Source organism: Vulpes lagopus, chromosome 3 (assembly GCF_018345385.1).
Source record: "Vulpes lagopus strain Blue_001 chromosome 3, ASM1834538v1, whole genome shotgun sequence".
Taxonomy (NCBI): domain Eukaryota; kingdom Metazoa; phylum Chordata; class Mammalia; order Carnivora; family Canidae; genus Vulpes; species Vulpes lagopus.
In genome coordinates this window covers 127,492,930-127,509,174 of record NC_054826.1, presented here as the reverse complement: position 1 = coordinate 127,509,174, position 16,245 = coordinate 127,492,930, and the positions used below count along the sequence as shown (strand labels likewise).

General features: G+C 60.1%; 2 protein-coding genes across 4 annotated transcripts; both read left to right on the top strand.

Moving 5' to 3' along the window:
- Window positions 1–360: 360 nt before the first annotated feature.
- On the top strand, window positions 361–5,664 carry ATP6V0C (ATPase H+ transporting V0 subunit c). Its single transcript, XM_041750771.1, has 3 exons — window positions 361–576; window positions 4,603–4,786; window positions 4,931–5,664. The coding sequence occupies exons 1-3, from the start codon at window positions 498–500 to the stop codon at window positions 5,133–5,135; spliced, it is 468 nt and encodes a 155-aa protein (XP_041606705.1). The 5' UTR covers window positions 361–497; the 3' UTR covers window positions 5,136–5,664.
- Window positions 5,665–5,827: 163 nt separating this feature from the next.
- On the top strand, window positions 5,828–16,245 carry AMDHD2 (amidohydrolase domain containing 2). 3 transcript variants are annotated; one of them, XM_041750452.1, is made up of 11 exons: window positions 5,831–6,015; window positions 6,181–6,317; window positions 6,394–6,533; window positions 13,257–13,311; window positions 13,486–13,698; window positions 13,783–13,871; window positions 13,968–14,112; window positions 14,188–14,295; window positions 14,476–14,544; window positions 15,529–15,630; window positions 16,002–16,245. In XM_041750452.1, exons 1-11 carry the CDS (start codon window positions 5,933–5,935, stop codon window positions 16,088–16,090), a joined length of 1,230 nt encoding a protein of 409 aa, XP_041606386.1. In that variant the 5' UTR covers window positions 5,831–5,932; the 3' UTR covers window positions 16,091–16,245. The 3 variants fall into 3 exon arrangements, 2 of the variants coding, with proteins under 2 accessions (XP_041606387.1, XP_041606386.1); XM_041750453.1 differs by lacking the exon at window positions 13,257–13,311 and having other exon boundaries at window positions 5,828–6,015; window positions 6,420–6,533; XR_005986988.1 differs by lacking the exon at window positions 16,002–16,245 and having other exon boundaries at window positions 5,830–6,015; window positions 14,453–14,544.

Below are 16,245 nucleotides of genomic sequence, written 5' to 3'. Positions count from 1 at the left end.
CGCACTCGGAACCCCACAACAGCGAGCGCCGCGCAGCCGCAGAGGAGGCGGGGCGCGCAGGCCCCGCCCCCTATGCTAATACAGACGGCCAGCGCCCCGCCCGGGAGCCGGACGGGCCCAACGACGCGGGGGGTGAGCGGCTCCCGGAGCCCGGCCCCGCGCTCGCGGGGGCCAAGGTGGGGCGGGACGCCCGGGTCCTGGCCGGTCGGGCTGCGGCACCGTGCGGGAGCAGTCAGAGGACCGCTAGGGTGACCGCGGGCTGGGGCGCCCCCCCGCCGTCTCGCATGGTACGGCCCTCAGGGGCGGGGCCCGGATCATGTGACGCGGCCGCGGCCGCCATTTTGTTCTGCGGTGCTGGTATTTAGAGCGCAGCGGCTGACGGGCCGGGTCGCCTTCGCAGCCGCCTGACCGCTCCTCGCGCTCGCTCGCCCGCCGTGCCCGGCCCGTCCTCGCCCCCGCCTCGGCCCGCTGAGCTCGCCCTCTCCCCACCCGCAGACATGTCCGAGGCCAAGAACGGCCCCGAGTACGCCTCCTTTTTCGCGGTCATGGGCGCCTCGGCCGCCATGGTCTTCAGCGGTGAGCGCCGCGGCAGGAGGGACCCGGGAGGCTGGGGGCGCTTGGGCGCGCGGGTCGGAGGCCGGCATCTCCCCCGGGTTCGGTGTGTGACGTCACGCTGATGTAATTCCGAGCTGTTGGGGGGGTCCCGGGGCTCACGTGACAGCGGGTGGGGGTCGGGGCCGCAGAGGGCTGCGGGGCGCAGGGCCTGCGGGCGGGGCGGGGGTGCGGGTGCCCGGAGTCTCCCGGGGATCCCTGACCGACAGCCCTGCCCCGGTCGGTGTCGGTGCGGGGGTGGGGCGGCGGCGCCGCTGCCATCTTAGCCCTGGGAGAGGCGGGCGGGAGGGAGGCTGGGGTGGGGGCGCGCGATCCTGCGCCTGCTCCGCACCCCCCATCCTGCGGGCAGGTGTGACATCACTCCTCGGCAGGCTCCCCTTGACGGGGGCCGGCCCTGTCGGGCGGAGGTGGGGGCAGGGGATGAGCCCCCGGCTCTCCCTCCGACACACACACTCCTCGCCCCTACGGCCCCTTCCCTCCCCCACGAGAGTCGAGTGGGTCCGAAGCCAGAGGCAGGTGCTTCGCGGGGGGTGGGGCTGTCATTTCTCCAGTAGTCCTGGGGTGTGTGGGTTGCTGTGGGAAGCTGGGCTGAGGGGCTGGTCCCGAGACCTGGGATTGCGTGGAACAGGGTGGGGGTCGGGACAGGGCAAGGGCAAAGGATGGGTGCCTGGGAGGCAGGCGAGTAACAGCACTGTGAGTGTGCACGCTTGCCAAGAGTCTGCCCCAGGGTGCGTGAGAGGGCGGTAAGTGTCCGCCTTGAGGGGAGTGGGTCTTTGTCCTTAGAGGGAAGTCTCCTAGTTCTGGCTTGAATGAATGAATGAATGATTTCCTGAGACCCAAGATTGGGAGGGCTCCTCTGGGGGAAGAAAAGGGGCCTTCCGTGTCTAGATAGCACTCTTCTTCTGAAGTTGTGTCTTAACGGTCATAGGGTGTCAAATTCAGTGGAAGTTGGTGTATCTGGGAGAGAGGCCCGTGGGCCAGGCCCAGGAATGTGGGACCCAGGAAGGTTAGCCCTGGTCACGCTGCAATCCTCTAGACTGGTCTGGCCTGGTCTCCTCTGGGCCTTCTTGGGTAGGTCTGGTTTTTGGTTTTGATGACTCCGCCCTGCCCCACCCTACCTGGTGGACTGGGGAAGCTCCTTGTGCAAGTATGGGAAGGTTTGGACTCCAAACAGCCTCTGCTGACTGTAAACACTTGTGGTGCAGGGGCTTGGGGACTCTGCTCTCTTGCTGGCCTCCCTCTGCCAGTCATGAGTTGCTGAGTGAGCCGTGCCCTTTCCGTCACGTGTGAGTTAGGGGTCAGTTGTGGTGGGAGAAGTGGTCTGCAGACTTCCCCTTCCCTCCTAGCCGTGCCTGCTCTTTCCACATGTCTAGGGGTTGCCTGCTTTCAGCGCTCCTGGACAGGCTGCTGCGACCCGCTTCCCCCCAGCCTTTTCTGCTCTTTGCCTACACAGTGCTCTCAGAGAGTCTACTTGGTCTGGCCACCTGTGGCTGTCTTTGTTCATTCAGCAAATCTTGATTGAGCTCCTACTATGTGTCAGGTACAGGGGAATGTCAGTGAACAAAACAAGATACTCCTGCCCCAGAATTCCTTGAGTTCTGGCTGTCCTTGCTTGGTCCCAAAGCCCTGAGTTTGCCCCCTGAGCCCTTTTTCTGTACCCAGCTCCTGGCCCGTCTCCAGTCACCAGGTACATTTCTTCCTTTCTAGAACTTAACTTGATATTTTCAGATGGAGCCTGACCAGAAGGCAGGTCTCTGGAAGTTACTGAGAACCAGTGTATCAGTGGTCTATGACTTTTTTTGGTTACCCCAGGCCCCCAAGGACTGGTGCCACCTGCTCCTGTGGGCCCGATCTCCCTTCCTGCTTCCCCTTTTTTTGTGACGAAAGTCTTGTCCATTCTTTCTTCATCAGCTCTTCCAGAGGCTGTCCATTGCTCCTTTTCTGCAATCTGTTTGACTTCCTCCCTGCCGGCAAGTACCCTGCCCTTGGTATGTTCCCAGACTTGCCTCCTGATTGCACTCTTTTCTGTGCCCTGCTCGATTTGGGACCTCGTCGGGCTCAGTCTCCAGAACTAGCTAACATCCAGGGCTTTTGGGGATACCTGCTGCTGCCCGGGCCAGGCCACTATTCCCTGATGGTCAGCCCTGTTTCTTCCCTTTGTTCGTCCTGTTGCCTCCCCACCCCCAGTCACACAATCTTCCTGCCACCTCCTGGAAAAGAGCCCAGCTCACTTTCCATGTCTGGCAGTGTCCTGCTCCCTGCAACGCTGACTTCCCAGTAGTCAGTTTCTCACTCAGTGCCACATGTCACCTGTGCTCTTCTGCTTGAGTAATAACCCACAGCACTGGCCTCTTGCATGTGTGTGACACAGCCTGATGTGGTGCTGGGCCTGCAGTAGGAGCCCCCAAATATACTGCGACCAGGAGAGTTGCAGAAGAGCATTGTCAAGACCAGCCCTGAGCCCCAGGTTGATGGTGCTGAGTGTCTAGGAGTGGTGCCTTTAGGACCAGGTGATGGAGGCAGTACAATTCCTCTGCTTCCACTGCAACCTCTTTTATCTTTCTAGTAGCTCCCAGTCTGGTGTCATGTTGGTGGATGTCTCCATTCGTGTCATTTTAGTCCTTTTTTGCTCACTCACATGTCTACTCAGTGTTACTTTATGGAGCCCTTCCCCAGGTCCCCCCTCCCCCACAGCCTCCCCACTCTTCTAGAATGTGTTGTTTTGTTTGGAGGTGCCATGTGTGTCCTCACCAGGCTTGGAGCCCTGGGAAGCTAGAGCTCCTTTGACTTCCTTGCTCGGTAATGAGCATAGAGGGTAGCCATTTTTTGTGGCCCAAATAGGTGAATAAAACGTGCTGAAAAAAGGTTCGGGATTGTCTTGGTCTTTTCCACCTTGGAGCCATGTTATTCTCTGCTCAAGTGGTGCAGTGAGACCCTGGAGGGCAGGAGTCAGAAGAGCCACCTGGCCCCCTGTGGCCCTGTTCTGTGCAAAAGTTACTCTAGACTCTGAGGTCAGGATAAAAGAACTTTCAGGAAGACCGCACACTCTAGAGGGAGGACGGATATCATCAGAGGAGACAGGCCACCCTAGGGTTTCCCCCCTACCCCCATTCCTGGAGGCCTCAAGGAATCTAGGCTTTTGAGTGTACGAAGGGGGACTTCTGGAAGGTCTGCCTGGGTGGGGGCTCCCTGTGACCTTTATCGGTTACTACAGCTCTCCTTGGCTCACACTTTTTACGCTGAATTTTTAGAGAGGATTCTTTCCGAACTCGAGGGTCCGGGCCTTCTGCGTGGCTGAGAATGCACTCAGCCTGCTGACAAGATGCTAGCCCTCCTGGAGGGCTGGGAGTGGTGTGGTGGGCAGAGCCGGGAATTGGGAAAGCTGTGGCCAGAAATCGGGCTTGTGGGGCCAGCTTCCTCTGACCCTGTGGTTAGGCCGTGTGTCTGTTGAGGCTCTTCCAGCGTGTCCCTGGTGGAGCCCCGAGGCAGACTGGCTGACCCTGACCTGACATTTGGGCTGCTGAGATGTAGTCACCTGGTGCTTTGCCAGGCTGTTTCTGACCTGAATATCTGGGACTTAAGATGGTTTTAAAAAAAAAAAGATGTCCAGAATCTTAAGGCTTAAGGGCCCCAGCTGTGTATTTCTCCACAGGACTGGGCTGGACCCATCACAGCTCTACCCTGTAGGCTGCAGGCAGCTACACAGAGGCTCCCTGGAAGATGGGGCCAGCATTTCACAGCAGAGCAGGAGCACAGATAGGCCAGACAGCCATAGGGTCTCTGGTGGAGAAAGAGTGAGCTACCTGCGCTCCTTGCATGCCCGGCTGGGGCTGTTGCCACTGAGGGCTACCTCCTGCCCCTGGCTGGGTACCAACTTCATGTCCTCTTTGTTAGAACTTAAGGTGTCCTTCAACTGTGCCAGAGCTACTCCCAGGGTCCTGGTCCCTGGTACTCTGAGCTCACCTTGCCTTTCCCCCATCTTCCCCACAGCCCTAGGTGCCGCCTATGGTACAGCCAAGAGTGGCACCGGCATCGCAGCCATGTCTGTCATGCGGCCAGAACTGATCATGAAATCCATCATCCCAGTGGTCATGGCTGGTATCATCGCCATCTATGGGTTGGTGGTGGCAGTCCTCATCGCTAATTCCCTGAATGATGGCATCAGCCTCTACAGGTGAGTGCTGGGTCCCTCTGCACCTGTCCTGCCCTGCCTGGGGTCAGGCCACTACACAGGGCTGGGAGGGCATGGGAGGGGCATTGGGTGGGTGATTTCCCCAGCAGGTAGCTAATGTTTCTCCTGTGTCCTCTCTCCCCACAGGAGTTTCCTCCAACTGGGTGCTGGCCTGAGTGTGGGCCTGAGCGGGCTGGCCGCTGGCTTTGCCATTGGCATCGTGGGGGACGCTGGTGTGCGTGGCACCGCCCAGCAGCCTCGGCTATTCGTGGGCATGATCCTGATCCTCATCTTTGCCGAGGTGCTCGGCCTCTACGGTCTCATTGTTGCCCTCATTCTGTCCACAAAGTAGCCCTTCTCCAAGCGCACCAGCCACAGAATATGATGTAAAGACCACCCCCTCATTCCAAAATGAACAGCCTGACACACATGCACGGGGCAGCTGCCCCCCACCCCCAGTAGTTGGTCTTGTAAATGCGCAGTGTCCTAGTGCCCATTGTCTGTTACCCCGGCCTTGCCCCCGCCCCGTGCCGTGGACATCTGGGCCCACTCATTCCCCATCTAGGCCCCCGACCAGTGAGGATGCAGGCCCCTGGCCGCCCCCACTCATCTGCCCTAGAGTGCTCTGTGTTTAAGGATGAATTAGACTTGTCATTTTTCTCTTCACTGGATGTTTATTATTTATAAAGATTTGATCTGTTCATACGTCTGTGGAGCAGCCCTCCGTTTCCCAACTATATAGTAACCTTAGGTAGTGTTGCGTTGTGGGGTTACCGTTTGCCCTGAGGCTCGGATGGAACCACTCTCGTCCAGCCCCGGCTGTCCGGGGCCGCGGGCGCTGAGCGGAGCCGTGTCCAATAAAGTTCTCGGTTGTGACTGGACGCCTGTGTGGACCGCTTGTGTGGGATCGGGCTGGGGGGGTGCGGAGTGGGCGGACGGGGCGACCGCGGAATTCCTGCAGGTCCGGGGCGCGCTGGTCACGTGGGCGGCCGGGTCACGTGGACGCGCCGCTCACGTGATGCGCCTCAGTCAGCTGAGGGTCACGTGGGTGCGGCAGAGCTCGGCGGCCCGCAGTAGGCGGGGAGCGGCTAGCAGGCTTGGGCTGCGGGCTCCGTTTGCCGCCCGCTCGGCCGGGCTCGGTGGCTCACGATGCGCGGCGGGCAGGACGGGGCACGGGCCCCGGTGCTCCAGTTCACCAACTGCCGCATCCTGCGAGGCCGGGCGCTGCTCAGGTGGGGCGGCGGGGGCGGGGGCCGCTCTGGTGGCGCCGGGGGCGGGCGGGCGTAGGGGCCGGAGCTGCGGGCTGCTTTCTTGCGGGGCGCGGGCCCGGGAGCTGCCGCGTGGCCCACGGTGCGGGGCGGGCAGCCTTACCCCCCCACCCCGGCTTCTGGCCGTAGGGAGGATTTGTGGGTGCGCGAAGGCCGCATTCTGGACCCCGAGAAGCTGTTCTTTGAGGAGCGGCGAGTGGCAGATGAGCGGCGGGACTGCGGGGGCTGCATTCTGGCGCCCGGCTTCATCGACGTGCAGATCAACGGTGCGGTCTAGGGCTGCGGGTGGCGACCCCGAAAGGGTGGTCTGGGCACGGTGGGACCTTCTCTTTGTGGCCGTAGGTGGATTTGGCGTTGACTTCTCTCAGGCCACGGAGGACGTGGGCTCAGGAGTCGCCCTGGTGGCCCAGAGGATCTTGTCGCATGGAGTCACCTCCTTCTGCCCCACGTTGGTCACCTCACCACCAGAGGTTTATCACAAGGTGAGGTCAGGCTCCCAGTGTCCAGGAGAAGGGGCTCCAGAAGCAGCAGCGCTTTCTCGAATCTGCTCCCACCAACACCTCCTCACTAGCACCTGGCCTCACCTGTTGGCCTCCTTCCACCGCGTGGGGTCCTGCCCCCGGGCTTGCTCATCCGGGTGTCCCACAGGCTGTGCCTTCCCCGGCTGCACGTCCTTTCTGAGCTGCCCTCCAGGCTGCAGAAACCGGTTGCTGGGACTTTCTGATTGCCACATCCGTGTCTGCTCCTCAGGCTCATCCCCTCGCTGAGTCAGGGGAGTGTGCTTTCCAGAAAGAAGCTTCCCTGCCCCCAGCCCAGCCTTCTGCTGCTCTTGACTGCCCCCACATCCTCCCACTGGTCCTCCCATCCGCACCTCTCTGGTATTTCCTTTGTGGCGTTTTGTCTTTATTTTTTTTTTAATTTTTTTAAGGTTTTATTTATTCATGAGAGACAGAGAGAGAGAGGCAGAGACAGAGGCAGAAGGAGAAACAGGCTCCCTGCAGAGACCCCGATGTGGGACTCGATCCCAGTTCCCTGGGACCACGCTCTGGGCCAAAGGCAGGTACTAAACCGCTGAGCCACCCAGGGATCTTCTCTGTCTTTATTCTTTACCACATCTTATCATTGGGTTTTTTTTGTTTCCGAGTTGCTGGAAAGCGGTATTTCTCGTGCTTTTTTTTTTTTTTTTTTTAAGATTTTATTTATTCATGAGAGAGACACAGAGAGAGGCAGAGACACAGGCAGAGGGAGAAGCAGGCTCCCTGCAGGGAACCCGATGTGGGACTCGGACCCTGGGGTCACACTCTGAGCCAAAGGCAGATGATCAACCCCTAAGCCACCCAGGCGTTGCTCCTCCTGCCTCTTTACTGCTTGATGCCGAGAGTTTTGAAAAGTGTGGGTATTCCCTTACCTGAGCAGAGTTTAGGGAGGCGACGGTTACCCTGTATCCCTCATCTTTTGCTCCAGTGCCGTGCTTCTCTCCAGTGCAGGGTCTTTTGTATAATGATCATGTTGCCCGCTGTTGGGTCCTTCCCGGGTGTGTGGACAGAGAGTCCAAGCTGGGTGTTGGGGGAGGTCAGGAGTGGGCTTTGGGTTTGGTCTGGGCCCCGTAACTTCACTGGTTAGCGGGGGTAGTCACAGGACACTATTTTGTTCTGAGTCTGTTTTCTCAAGTCTAAGTTGAGACTGGTGACCATGTCCATCTCCTGGGGTTGTGCTGTATGTATTTTTTTTTATTAAAGATTTTATTTATTTATTCATAGAAAGAGAGAGAGAGATAGAGGCAGAGACACAGGCAGAGGGAGAAGCAGGCTCCCTGCAGGGAACCCGATGTGGGACTCGGACCCTGGGGTCACACTCTGAGCCAAAGGCAGATGATCAACCCCTAAGCCACCCAGGCGTTGCTCCTCCTGCCTCTTTACTGCTTGATGCCGAGAGTTTTGAAAAGTGTGGGTATTCCCTTACCTGAGCAGAGTTTAGGGAGGCGACGGTTACCCTGTATCCCTCATCTTTTGCTCCAGTGCCGTGCTTCTCTCCAGTGCAGGGTTTTTTGTATAATGATCATGTTGCCCGCTGTTGGGTCCTTCCCGGGTGTGTGGACAGAGAGTCCAAGCTGGGTGTTGGGGGAGGTCAGGAGTGGGCTTTGGGTTTGGTCTGGGCCCCGTAACTTCACTGGTTAGCGGGGGTAGTCACAGGACACTATTTTGTTCTGAGTCTGTTTTCTCAAGTCTAAGTTGAGACTGGTGACCATGTCCATCTCCTGGGGTTGTGCTGTATGTATTTTTTTTTATTAAAGATTTTATTTATTTATTCATAGAAAGAGAGAGAGAGATAGAGGCAGAGGCACAGGCAGAGGGAGAAGCAGGCTCTATGCAGGGGGCCTGATGTGGGACTCGATCCAGGGTCCCTAGGATCAAACCCCGGCTGCAGGCGGTGCTAAACCGCTGCGCCACCAGGGCTGCCCTGTGCTGTACGTATTAAGGACTTGGTCAACCATCAGCTGTGGACATTTTTTTGGAAACTTCCCCCAGGTTTCCCATCATAGTCGGATGTTAAAAACTAAGCTCACCTTCCTGCTGGACACCGGCACCAGGTTCTGTTTTCTCTGTTGGTTGTCCGCCCGTGCTTTCCCCCCTGCTTGGAACCTGGGCACGTGCCCGTCTTGCTGCCTCCACGTTGCTTGCCCTCCCCCTTCTTGAGCCTCACGCTCCCGGCTCTCAGTCCTGCCACAGGGGCCTTCCCAAGGTACAGGCCTCGGGGCACCACTTGCCCCGCCCCACCCCACCCCTTTGATCCTCGGGGTCAGCCCATCCTTCTCAGTGTCCCCTCTCTGCCTGCCTGAGCCTCTGTCCTCTCCTTAGGCACGTGCCAGCCATTCTAGGCTGTTCTCTTTCTATCTCCGAGCCCACTGCCTGGAAGGCCTTTGCCTTGTTCTATTTGATGCTTCCTTTTTGAAGTCCTGACGCTGTGGCTCTGCTGTTTGGTCGCACACCGCCTACACCTTCAGCAGCACATGGGACCGCTGCCACACAGGAGGTGAGGGCTTTTTCTTTAGGACCCCCGGTTTCTGGCCTTGGGGACTTTTGGCTTACGTGGTTTTAACTAGTAGCTGTCATCCTCTGTAAGCACTTGCAGGTTGAAAGCCTCAGGCAGCAGAAAGGAAGGTCGTGGAGGGTGGTGAATGTGAAAATTGGATCCTGGTATTCTCTTAGCAACTACAGGACTACTCCCTGGGATCCCGCCCCGCCCCGGGGCTGGCTCACTCTGGGCAGAACTGGATTGCTTCATTTGTCAGGTCCTTTGTCATCATGTTCTGGTCCACTGAGACCACCTGGTTTGTTTCTGGGGTCTCCTCCAGCTTGACTGTTTGATCTGATCCGCCCGTTGTTGTCTGCTTCAAGTCCCATCAGCTGCTTAGCCAAGATCTGGTACCTCCTTGGGAGGCAGCCACACCTTTGCCTCTGGCCCCACACGCCCTCTGTCCTTTGACCTCTTCCCCTGCCTTCCTGCTGGGAACTGGCCTCGTTTCCCCTACGTCTGTCTGTGCTATCCCGTGTTCTGCTCTCCCAGCTTAGCGTTCTCTAGCTGTCCTTGTAAATCTCTGTTTTGCTTCGAGGTATGAAGGAAATCCTGAGTGTCTTGTTCGGACCTCAGGTTCTGGAATCTGAGACTCGGAGCTTATGGGGGCAGGAGTGGCACACGTGAGCCCAGGTGGGGAGAGCAGCCAGGGACGGACACGGCGTGGGTCCCCTCTCCCTGTGTGTCGTTCCCCGGGAGAGCCTCTGCGGAACCCCCTGGAATGTCCCATGTGGTGTCCTCGCTGCAGACAGCAGTCCAAGGATTCACCCACCATTCCAGCCACCCCTTGGGTGGGGGCAGTCTCTTCCCAGCTGTGTCTGGCGCTGAGCTCCCTCAGAGGACTTTGGAGAAAGCTTGAGGATGGAACCTGACACTCGTCACGACACTGTCTCCCGGTGGCACATGGGCAATAGGCTGAAGGCAATGGGTCTCTTCAGTGTCTAACATGCATGCCCACCTGTTCAGGGGGGAAACATCTATTCTGGAAAAACTCAGCCGTTATTTATTTATTTTTTTTTTAACAAAATCTGTAGTGAACTTACACTTATCACATGACTCATTAGGAAAAGCAGCCCTTTGTCCCCACTGGCTCCCATGGAGAGACGGTCCCTTTTAGCTCAGCTGATTCTTGGAATTTGCTCGCCGGTCTCCAGTACAGGCTGGTGCTCCTACCGACTTGTCGGTTTAGGGCCACGTGTGTGCATGTGTGCGTCCCACCAGAGGACAGGGTGAGGCTGTCCTCCCGGGCTTCCAGCCACCCCGCCGACCTCCCCAGGTGGCCGCCTGCAGTCTTGGTGAGGCCAGCTGGCAGCACTGGTGACGGGGACTCAGATACTCCTCCCACCTTCCTGCTGCCTGCTGTGCTTCCCTTGGGGTCGCTGCTCTGCGTATGCTAAGTTGCTTTTATCTGGTGACTCAACTCCAGGCTTCCTGTCAATTCCTCACTCTTCTTTCGGGACGTCAGCACGTACCAGGCGCTCCAACAGTATCGCCTTCCTGCAGTGGCCTCCAGAACCCATTTCCCAGTGTGGACTGCTGGCTTCCTTGGGCCCAGGGGTCCTGGCACACCCTTGCCCTCACCAGGGGCGAGTCCCTGCAGATCCCCCATCCTGGGTTTGCTGGTTTATGCCTTCGTTTTGGAGCACATCCACAAGCTTCTGCTAGAGGAAGGGGTCACAGGAGGTGAAGTTTTTGAGATCTTGAAGGTCAGAGTGTTTTTATGCTCTCTTTATTTTTTTTTGTTTGTTTTTTTTAATTTTTATTTATTTATGATAGTCACAGAGAGAGGCAGAGACACAGGCAGAGGGAGAAGCAGGCTCCATGCACCGGGAGCCTGATATGGGATTCGATCCCGGGTCTCCAGGATCGCGCCCTGGGCCAAAGGCAGGCGCCAAACCGCTGCGCCACCCAGGGATCCCTGCTCTCTTTATTATTATTTAGATTTTATTTATTTCTAAGAGACATAGAAGCAGAGACACAGGCAGAGAAAGAAGCAGGCTACTTGTGGGGAGGAAGGGGGTCGTGCATGGAGCCTGATGCGGGACATGATCCCAGATTCTGGGATCATGCCCTGAGCCAAAGATAGACGCTCAACCACTGAGCCCCCCAGGTGGCCCTTTTTACTATAATTATTTTTTAAGATTTTATTTATTCCTGAGAGACAGAGAGAGAGGCAGAGACACAGGCAGAGGGAGAAGCAGGGTCCATGCTGGGAGCCTGACGTGGGACTCGGTCCCGGGACTCCAGGATCATGCCCTGGGCCGAACGCAGGTGCTAAACTGCTGGGCCACCCAGGGATCCCCCCTTTTTATTATTTTTTTAAAAGACTTATTATATTAGGGAGGGCGGGGGAGGGGAAAGAATCACAGGTGGACTCCCCGCTGAGCAGGGAGCCTGATGTGGGGCTCGACCCCAGGATCCTGAGATCACGACCAGAGCCGAGATCGAGAGTCAGACACTGCATTGACTGAGCCCCCCAGACGCCCCTGTTGTCTCCTCTCTTGACGGGGTTGCAGTTCTGTTAGGAGTGACTCTGCTCTGGAATCTTAAAGGCGTTGCTGTGTTGGGTTGTGACTCCTGGGGCTGCTGCTGAGAAGCCAGAGGCACCGAGCTCTGATACTTTGTGTGTGGGGCTCACGGCACCTTCCCTTTGGCCCTGGGCTCCGCAGTGTGAGGGGACAGGGTTCCTCCATCGTGCTGGCCGTCAGCTCCGCCGCTCAGGCCGAAGTGTGACTTTTTGTTTTGTTTGCTTGTCTTCAGTGATTGCTTCGTGATTTTCTCCGCCGCTTCCCTGTCGCCCCTTCCCAGGAGTTGTCACTCCGCTGTTGGGCCTCCGGGTGGCTTCTCTAATTCTTCTCCGACTCTGTTTTTCAGTGTTTGCTGTTTTTACCACACGGTTCTTTTGGGTTTTTTGCTTGGCTGCTCACGTAGCCATAGTTTGGAGGAGCTTGCTGTGTCTCGGAATGCTGACGCTCCGTCCTCGTTTCATGGGTGCGGGACCTGTCCTCACGCGTCCTGGCCCCGCCGGCCCTGCCCCGTTTGTCCTGTGTCCTCAGCGGCTTCCCCCGGCTGCTCCCGAGCCTTGGCTGTTGGCTCCGTGTGAGATCAGGAGCCAGCAGGCTGTCGTGCCCGGGAGCCTTCCTGCGGCCACCGCGGGCCAGGCCTCACTGCGCCGTGCTGACAGCGTCGGGCCAGAGGTTTCCCTGTGCGTCTGCACCTCTCGCCTGGAGCCCCCGGGCCTCTCCTGTGCTTCCCGGTGCTTCCTGGGCGCGGTTGGCAGCACAGCTGCTCTGCGGCGAGGCGTCTCTCGGTCCCCCCGCTTCTCAGGGCGGCGGGCGCTGCCAGGCCTCCGGCGGCAGGGCTACGGAGCGCCGCCTGTCCCCACGTGGCCCCCGCGTGGGTCCCCCACATCTGCCTAGCACCATCCTCAGGCTCCCGAGACAGTTCTGCTCTTGTCTTGCACGTCACACGAGGCTTCGGCCTCTCGCAGATCTCCGGGTTTTGTTGGGGGCAGGGGAGCCCGGGGCGGGGGGCGGGGGGGAGGCGGGCTGTTTGTCCCGCAGCGTGGCCCAGGGACCCTGCTGCCCATGGGGCTCCCTGCCCACTTCCTTCCCCACGTGGCTTCCTGGGGGAGGTGCGGCCTGGGGCGCCTGCCTGTCTGCGTCCATGGTGGGGACCGTGAGCACCTGGACTGACACCAGAGCTTCCGATGGTGCTGAGGCCTCAGCCCGTGGCCCCGCCCGCACCAGGCTCTCTGGCCCGCACCCCTCTGCCCGGAGTGCACCCCCCTCCTGGCCTGGCCGTGCTTCTGGTCCTGCAGCCCGAGGCCAGGCCCGTCGCCCGGGCTGGGTCCACAGCCCGCCGTGTCCCCGCTGCTGTCCGTGTCCTCGCTGCTGTCCGGGTGCCTGCCCTCTGCCCAGCTCCTCCCCCAGCTCCTGGGCCTGCGGCGGGTCTCACCTCTGGCGGGTCTCACCTCTGCGTCCTGTTAGTTCTCAAGCTGCGCTTCCCCAGGCCGAGCCTGGGGGCCTGGAGCTTCCCATCCCTGAGGGAAGGCCGTCAGGGGGCTGATCTCTGACCCCCCTGGGCGCTGGGCCATAGGGGGCAGGGCTTTAACAGCTGGTTCCCCCCAGGTCCTTCCTCAGATCCCTGTGAAGAGTGGTGGTCCCCATGGGGCAGGGGTCCTCGGTGAGTGGCTGACCCCTCTTCCTGCCCCCGCCCTGGGAGGCTCCTTGGGGACCTGGTGGCAGCCCTTCCCTCTCCAGAGGCCCAACCGGGAGGGTGGCTGGGCAGGCCACAGGGGCTGGGGCGGGGGCCGCACGGCTGGAGGCGAGCTGGAGACATCCACTGCCCTCCTCCCAGGGGTGCACCTGGAGGGCCCGTTCATCAGTCGGGAGAAGCGGGGTGCACACCCCGAAACCCACCTGCGCTCCTTTGAGACCAACGCCTTCCACGACGTGCTGGCCACCTATGGGCCCCTGGACAACGTCCGCATTGTGACACTGGCCCCCGAGCTGGGCCGAAGCCACGAGGTGATACAGGCGCTGACGGCCCGTGGCATCTGTGTGTCCCTAGGTGAGGAGGGCCGCCCCCAGGGTTGGGCCCATGGCGGGGGTTCCTGGGCTGGGTGCACAGTTTGAGTCCAGGTCCCCTATGCAGGACACTCGGTGGCCGACCTGCAAGCCGCGGAGGAAGCTGTGCAGAGTGGGGCCACCTTCATCACGCACCTCTTCAACGCTATGCTGCCTGTGAGTCCCCCCCCCCCCCCCGTCTGCCAGCGCCCTGGGTGGGTGGGTGTCAGGCTCCCGCCATCACTTAGCTACCCCCCTCCTATCCCTGCCCAGTTCCACCACCGTGACCCAGGGATCGTGGGGCTTTTGACTAGTGACCGGCTACCACCAGGCCGCCACATCTTCTACGGAATGATTGCTGACGGCACACATACCAACCCCGCTGCCCTGCGCATTGCCCACCGCGCCCATCCCCAGGGTGAGTGGCAGGGCAGGGTGGCAGCAGCTGGGAGGGCCCTGTAGGGGTAAGTCCTAAGGCTCCTTCTCTCTGCAGGGCTGGTGTTGGTCACCGATGCTGTCCCTGCCCTGGGCTTGGGCAATGGCCGTCACACGCTGGGGCAGCAGGAGGTGGAAGTAGATGGGCTGACAGCCTATGTGGCAGGTGAGCTACCTGCACATCCCTGCTGACTGCCCATGTGGGAACAGTCCCCAGCCTCCCGTGGGATCCACGAATCTGGGTGTTCCTGCCAGCCTATTGGCCGCCCCACCAGCCCAGTGCCCACCCCCCACCACGTGCCTCGTGGCCTCTGGTCCCCCAGAGCCTGCCCTCTCTGCTCTCAAGGCACCAAGACACTGAGTGGCAGCATCGCCCCGATGGACGTCTGTGTCCGGCACTTCCTGCAGGCCACAGGTCAGTGAGGCTGGGGTAGGGGGAGTGTGCGGTGCGAGTGTGTGTGCATGCATGTGTGTGTGTGTGTGTGTGTGTGTGTGTATGTTGAGCTCCACCCAGGAGAGGTTGGAGGGAAGCGTGGAGACCACTAGAGTCTTGCACCCATATCCCTCGTCTGGTGGAGCTCCCAAGGGATGAGCACCAGGGATGTGGCCGAGGCCCCCTGCAAGCAGCTCAGGGGCAGGTTAAGACAATGACAAGCAAGCAGGCGGCTGGAATCCAGGGTGACAGGCAGTGAAGCCGTGGCACCCGAGAGGAGAAGGGACCTCACCTTATACGCAGGAAAGCCTTCCGACTTGGACCCTGTGGGCTCATGGGTACAGAGCTGGGGGGAGGGGGTGGTCAGAGCAGTGCTCCAGGCTTCCTAAGAGGGTGGGCGTGTTCTCGGGGAGCCTGGAAGGGGTGTTTGCAGAGGCTGTAACTGGCCAGGCCCCATGGGATTCTTGGTGCCATGGGGCTGGGGTGTCCCTGGGAGTTCCAGGGTTCAGCGTGCTGTTTCGAGCAGTAGGAGACAGGCCAGGAGGCAGGAAGTGGCTTCGGCCTGGCAGCTGGGGTGGTGATGGGACCAGAAGGAATGGGGTTTGGTCATGTGGCCTCTTAGGGGTAGCAGGGATAGAAAGTCAAGTCGAGGTGGCCTTATTGATGCCCAGGCTACTGCTTCTTTGTCGGGGGGCTCTTCCTGGGACCCTGACAGGGGAGGGGCCTGCAGGCCTTTTCGTGTGAGGAGGGGGAGGCCTGTCAGGATGGGATGGGTGAGTGAGCGGAAGGAGGGTACCTAGCAGTGTCCTCGGACGGGGTGCAGGTGGAACCTTGGCGACCTGCCGCAGGGTCCTGGGACGTCTCCCTTCTCCAGTTCCTAGGCGTTGGAGCCCCGGGGCTGTGGTGGGGAGGGGCTGCCAGCGGCGCTGAGATGGGGGATGTTACCCACTTGTGTCCTCTGAGCAGGCTGCAGTGTGGAGTTGGCCCTGGAGGCTGCGTCCCTGCACCCCGCTCAGCTGTTGGGGCTGGAGAAGCGCAAGGGGACCCTGGACTTCGGGGCGGATGCAGGTCAGGGGCCAATGCGGGCACCTGGGCCACTGAAGACTTGGGGCAGTGCCAGGGCAGGTGGGATCTTCCCTGTGCCCAGGTGGCCTTGCCCAGCTGCCAGCCTCCCCCTGCGCCCCATTACCCTTCTGACATATGAGGCAAGGCTGGGGGAAGGGCTGCCGGGGCCTCTGTCCCTTGTACCCTACTGCTGGGAATGCTGGTTCCAGGACCTGGGTCAGCTTGCGATGGGTTGGGGTGCTGTGCCCAAGTCATGTTGCAGGCCTGTTTCTCCAGCGGCGTCAGGGTAGGGGAGGGGGTGAGGGTGGGCGATGGGCCCACCCCTGCCTCTGGGCCCACCCCTGCCTCCTTCTCACCACCCCCCTCTGACCCAGACTTCGTGATGCTCGATGACTCTCTCCACGTGCGGGCCACCTACATCTCGGGCGAGTTGGTGTGGCAGGCGGAGGCGGCCAGGCAGTGACCGAGGACCACAGCTGGAAAGGATGCCCAGCCTTGGCTGGACGCTGGCGGGGCTGAGCCGTGGAGGAGCTGGTCTCCAGGGAGCCAGTGGCCACCCTGCCCCTGGCAGAGGCCTCTGCTCAGGACGCAGCTGGATAAACATGCGCCCAGCAGGGA